The 5,513-nt window shown below is 43.3% G+C and overlaps 1 protein-coding gene across 1 annotated transcript; it reads right to left on the bottom strand.

Moving 5' to 3' along the window:
* Positions 1-621: 621 nt before the first annotated feature.
* On the bottom strand, positions 622-5,110 carry LOC127674575 (zinc finger and SCAN domain containing protein 4F-like). The gene is made up of 3 exons (XM_052170306.1): positions 4,715-5,110; positions 1,671-1,830; positions 622-1,589 (listed from the first exon to the last, which is right to left on the bottom strand). Exons 1-3 carry the CDS (start codon positions 5,108-5,110, stop codon positions 622-624), a joined length of 1,524 nt encoding a protein of 507 aa, XP_052026266.1.
* Positions 5,111-5,513: the final 403 nt, after the last annotated feature.

Below are 5,513 nucleotides of genomic sequence, written 5' to 3'. Positions count from 1 at the left end.
GGCGAGGCGAGGTAACATTCTGTGTAGATCAGGTAATAGTCAAAACAAACTAAGACAAAAGCAGGAGATCTGATGTATCCATAGACACATAAAACAGGAAGTGCAAATATATACACTTTAGCACAAACACATAAAATAAAATTTTTTGATAGGCAGATCTAGAGGCAGAGACATTTGTCAGATTTCAGCTTCCTAACAACTGTGAAGACCAAAGACAAAAGGATTTGTATGCTCTTTGGGGTCACCTTACCTGGAGAACAAATTGTTAAAAAAGACTGTCTCAAATAAGGTAGAAAGTAAGACACAATAGCCCCACACACTGGCACCCATCCACACACAGGACACACAAAAACACAAGAAACAACGCACAGTAGAAACAGAACCATCAACATTTATTTACTACTGGAAAATCAGATAACAGCCAGTATTTAGGCACTTGAAAAAATTTGGAGAACAAACTGACAAATGTTTACCCTCACATGCCAGTGGCATGGGACAGCACATGGAAGGAATAATCTGAATGTTAAATGAAACAGCTTAACTGGCTAACTCCCTAACAGGCTTCTAATGTGCAGATGAGACCCTGAGGCTGATCCCTGCTCACCCGGAGGTGTGAGCGCTTCATTCTGATTTGTGGAACTTCCTGAAGTGACAGTGGTATGTGGATGACTGGAGGAAGCTGCTATCACACAGGGAGCAGGAGTATGGCTTCTCTCCTGTGTGGATCCTCTCATGAGCCTGCAGGTTGGTCTTGTATCGGAAGGCCCTTCCACAGGCATCGCATGTGAAAAGCTTCCCTGCCTTGTGTATGACCTCATGAACTCGAAGTTCCGAGACTTGGTGTAAGCCTGTCTGGCACACCTTACAGAAAAATGGCCTCTCCTTCTTGTGTGTTTTCTGGTGGATGGAGAGGTTGCTGGGATATTTGAAGGTTCTGGGACATTCCTCGCATTTGTATGGTTTGGGGTCTCTCTGGAGTCTCTCTTGGTTACCCTTAAAGGTGGAATTTGCCTCATGATTCTGGAAAAGAGGGACAGACTTAGGGGTAGACTGCTCTGGCCTGCAGAGGAAGCCTGGGACCTCCATAGGGACAACTCCAGGAGAAGCTGCCCACAGAGACCTGTCTAGGGACCTGCGGGTACTGCACACTGCTATTCTTGAATCCTGAGGCTCTCTGTAAGAAACACCTTCCACATCAGGTACAGAGTACTGCTCTCCCTGGATAATGAAAATGGAATCTCCCTCACTTGTGAGACGAATAACCCCGCCACTCACATCAGTAGCGTTGTGGCTGTCTCCAGTCTCCTCAGACTGCTCGGTGAGGGAGAGAAACACTGGCTGAACCTCCATAAGGACCTCTTCAGAAGAAGGTGCCCTCAGGGACACTTCCTGGGACCTGGAAGTATCTTGAGTTACTCTTCTGGAAACCTGTGGGACTCCATAAGAAACATCCCTGTCTTCAAGCTCCGGATATTGCAGTCTCTGGAAGGTGCAAAGGGAATCCCTCACAGTTCCAGCACTATTAACACCGTCACTTCCAACACTAGTGTTCCAAGGGGGTTGGCAGCCATCGTCTGTATTTTCATGTCCTGTGACAAATAAGAAAATTGATAAAACTGTACACAAGTAGAGAATCACACTGCAGCCCTCTTCTGTCCAGCCTGACTCACCTGCTGCCGAGAACACATCTTTGGGGATCTCCAAGAGTGCCCTTGCGTTCTCTTGTGTGGGAGTTGTTGCTACCTTCTGTTGCTCCAAATGTGCGATGACTTCTTTTAAGGGCATGTTCTCAGAAAAGAGGGCTTCCTGCCCGTGCATGGCTACATGGACCTGTAAACAAAGCCGGTGACCACCGTGAGCCTATGCGGTAGTCTCTAGTCTCTGGGCAGTGAAGGAGCAGCGCTACTCCATCTTAAGGTTAGGAACCTTATTACAAGATCAAAATAGAATCATTGCAGTTTTTTTTTTCTGTAAAACTTGAATTTGATATCTTGGCCCATTTTCTGAAATTTGACAAGTTCTGAAGCCTATACTCTTACTATGAGCTGTATGAGCTGACCTCCACCGTGACAAGTTTTGAAATGTTCAGACAAATTCCTATATAAACAATGACCCCTCCCCTTACACCATCAGTTTTTAGAGTGATATAAACCCCACTGTCTGTTGGTTCACTGAGATTTTCTCAAAGCCAACCTGTGAGAAACAGCCTTGTCTGACATAAAACAGGGCTTGCTTAATTCATGCAAATGTTTGTGTGATTGTCTTTACCCTCATACTGTCTTGAACTTAACTACAGGTAATTGTAACTTTCAGTCTGGAATCCTCGGGATCTCTATGCACACTCTGTAGTAGATACCACGTTGGTGTCTTGGCCTCAGACAGATAAGTGGCTCCTTCTCAAAGACCACTTAAGAGAGATGGCCCTGTGTGAGAGAGAATGTCAGTGTGGGGGAGAGTCTCCACTGGCATTCCTTCAGTGGGTCAAGGGCAGGTAACTGTTATATTCATTTAGCGTCCCAAGGGTCTCCATGTTAACTGCGCAGTGGATGCCCCTGTAACGTCCTAGCCTCAGACAGGCAACGGTTAGGCCTGTCCTGGAACTCTGTGATGCTCCATAGTCATTCTGAAGTAGCCGAGGCTTTCCCACCTCCAGCCATTGGTCCTTAAGTGGCCGCTCCCTATCAGTCACTTCACTTTTCTGTGTGAGTGGGCTTTCTTTTAACACTTATATGTTTTTTGTCCCGCCCATGACACTGTTGCCCTAAACAATAATCCTTGACCAAAGATGTCCTTATCAAGAAAGCTTTAATTTGGGAAAGGGGGAGGTTTTATTTATTTATTTATTTATTTATTTATTTATTTATTTATTATTGAACCCTTAAACAAAAATCACACCTGTCTGAATCAAGTCCTACACCTACATTGTCTGACTAGGACACGCTCTGCCTCCACTCTGAGGAACAAGACTGTATATTATGACAGCAGTTTGCTTGGAGTTTAGATTCAACCATGAAATTCTTAATATAAAACAAAGCCCAAGTGTGGACAAGGAATAAAACCAACTGCAAGGAGAACTCAAACAGTGGGGAGGGGAAGGTCTCCATACCTATGAAAGGGATCATGTTTTAGACCCAAGTTCTTGGCCAGCCTGGGCTACACTACGAAACCATACTTCAAATGGGAAAACAAAAACAAAAACCTAGAAACAAACTGAAACCAAAACTAAAATACATAAAACCAAAAGAAGTGATTGCATAGCAATGACATCATACATTGTGTGAGGTTTCATTTCTAATGCGTGTGTGTGTGTGTGTGTGTGTGTATATATATATATATATACAAACATTAGATACACATATATATGTGTATATATACATATATATTCACACACATTGGGACAAATATATATATATATATATTTGTCCCTCCCATTGACTACTAGCCCAAGACAAGTATCCTTGATCACAGATGTTCTTAACAAGGAAACTTTAATTTGGAACCCCCTGGATCTCAAATTAAAATTGAAAATTTTCTCCACCTTGGCAATTTTTATCACTGACTGAGAAATACACAAATCCAGCCACTAGGAGAAGATTCAACGTATTTACATTCACATTACATCTTTCAAGGTTTGAAAATTTGAACTGAAGCACCAGTATTCATTAAGGCATTTCTTATGACACTGACACTGTTGTGAATGGATGTGACAGCGCTAGGTCAACATCAGAGTCCTTGCTCAGCTGCTGTGCACCTCAGTTTTCTGGATAGGACATCTAACTGGCAAGCATTAGCCAATCTGGAAAGCAAGGTAGTCACTTGACTACCCAGAGTCTGCCTTGTACCTACAGGGACTGAGAGACCAAATCTTCTGGGTTCAGACTCTAGCTTAGAGAGGCTAACCTAAGGTTGTACTCAAGTTAACAAACAGGCTGGTAACTAGCAGCGGTTTCCAGGCTACCCCAAAATAATACCTGCATCTAGCACCAGTTTCCAGGTTATTCCCCAACAATTTTGCCACCCCAGGCTACAAGTCCGGCTCTGACACTTCACTTCCTAATGTCTATCAATCAGGAGAAAAACAGAAGTGATGTTTATGGTTTAGGTCTCAGTACCAGCCAACGATGTTAAAGGCCATAATGGCCCCCCAGTCAGATGTATACCAGACTAGAGACCCCTTTCTTGCCCCTATAAATGCTTGCTTAAAATTAGGCTCAGAGCTCCAACTTCCTGCTGTGTCTCGAAGTCAAGTTTGAATATAAAGACTCTAATGCAGTTGCATTACATATAGCTCTCAGTGTGCTTTTGAGGTTCACAAACTTTTCATGGTACAACAGGATCAGAGAGTAGTGCTGAGAGTCAAGAGATAAGATGTGAGCTAAGATTCCAACACAGTTCTCACAATTAGAATATGACTGAGCCATCCTCCAGACAGAAGGCATTTCCTCTAAAACCCTTAAATTCTTGTCCACATGTCAACGCCACAGTCTCTCTAAAATAATGTAACTATACCATTTAATTAGAACCATCAATCATTTGGTGGTAACCTTTCTGATTTATTCATGCTAATTTAGAGTACTGCAAATTCCAACATGTAATGATTTGTAAGGTGAAACAATCTCCCTAGTAACAAATTCTGCAACTTCCTAGAACTTTTTCCCATTATAAGTGACTGCATTTCCTCCCCACGCAACCATTTCTGACCCCAGGAACTCACCATGACAGGAGGCTTCAAGTACTCATCAGTCAGACCCTCCATGAATCTCCTCATGTTTCTGCCACTGGACTTCCACTTCTCTGTCAAAGCAAACTTGTCCTTGCAGTGCCCAGTGAGGAGAAACTGCTCCAAGACCAGCTGAGAGATCATCTGCTCCTTGCTCTGCTTCTCTGGCTGCAACCAGGAGGTGAACATCGCCCAGAGTGTTTGCAGCTCCTGCTTTGCCAGGGAGCCATGGTTGTTTGGAGAAACACTGAACTGAGAACTTGCTGAGTGAGAGATGTCTTCTCCCCACTGCATAGCAGAAGCCTGGGTTGAAATAAACTCTGCGTAGTCTAATTCAAAGTCATTTGATGATGATGTGGACCTAAAGGTTTCTCTGAACTGTGAAGCCATTGTAATGAGAATCCTCAGAAAAATTCAACTATGGCAATTTGGCGTTTGTCTTCGTACTTGAGGCCTGGTTCAACAATTGGTGAATCTGTAAAAGCTATAAAGAAAAAAGAAGAGACAAGTGAAGTAAAAGATCAGCTGAGCTTTCTCGATTTCTGTCACAGTGGGTTTACTAGCTACCTGACAATTGCCTTACTACATCAGAAAAAAAATCAAACAAAATATTGGAGAGATACCTGCCCTACTGATTAATCACAGTTGGAATCCTATGTCAGACTCAGCTCTGTGTCTCTAGTGCAATGCTTGATGCTTCCCGTGGGCAGAACACATCTTATCACACATAGTATGTCACTGTGCTCAAAGGGGACAGTGCACTCTGGAAGGGAGTGTCAAGACTGGCGTTTAT

This window comes from Apodemus sylvaticus, chromosome 1 (assembly GCF_947179515.1).
Source record: "Apodemus sylvaticus chromosome 1, mApoSyl1.1, whole genome shotgun sequence".
In the NCBI taxonomy this organism is placed as follows: domain Eukaryota; kingdom Metazoa; phylum Chordata; class Mammalia; order Rodentia; family Muridae; genus Apodemus; species Apodemus sylvaticus.
The sequence above is the reverse complement of the archived record's forward strand: the minus strand, read 5'-3'. Positions and strand labels throughout refer to the sequence as shown.

What these genes read in the sequence shown, in the direction of transcription:
- LOC127674575 (XM_052170306.1), bottom strand. Translation starts at nt 5,110, where the DNA reads ATGGCTTCACAGTTCAGAGAAACCTTTAGGTCCACATCATCATCAAAT. An exon ending in ACTTGAAGCCTCCTGTCATG is followed by an intron (nt 1,831 to 4,714) that starts GTGAGTTCCTGG and finishes CTTTGTTTACAG; the next exon opens with GTCCATGTAGCCATGCACGG. An exon ending in AGATGTGTTCTCGGCAGCAG is followed by an intron (nt 1,590 to 1,670) that starts GTGAGTCAGGCT and finishes TATTTGTCACAG; the next exon opens with GACATGAAAATACAGACGAT.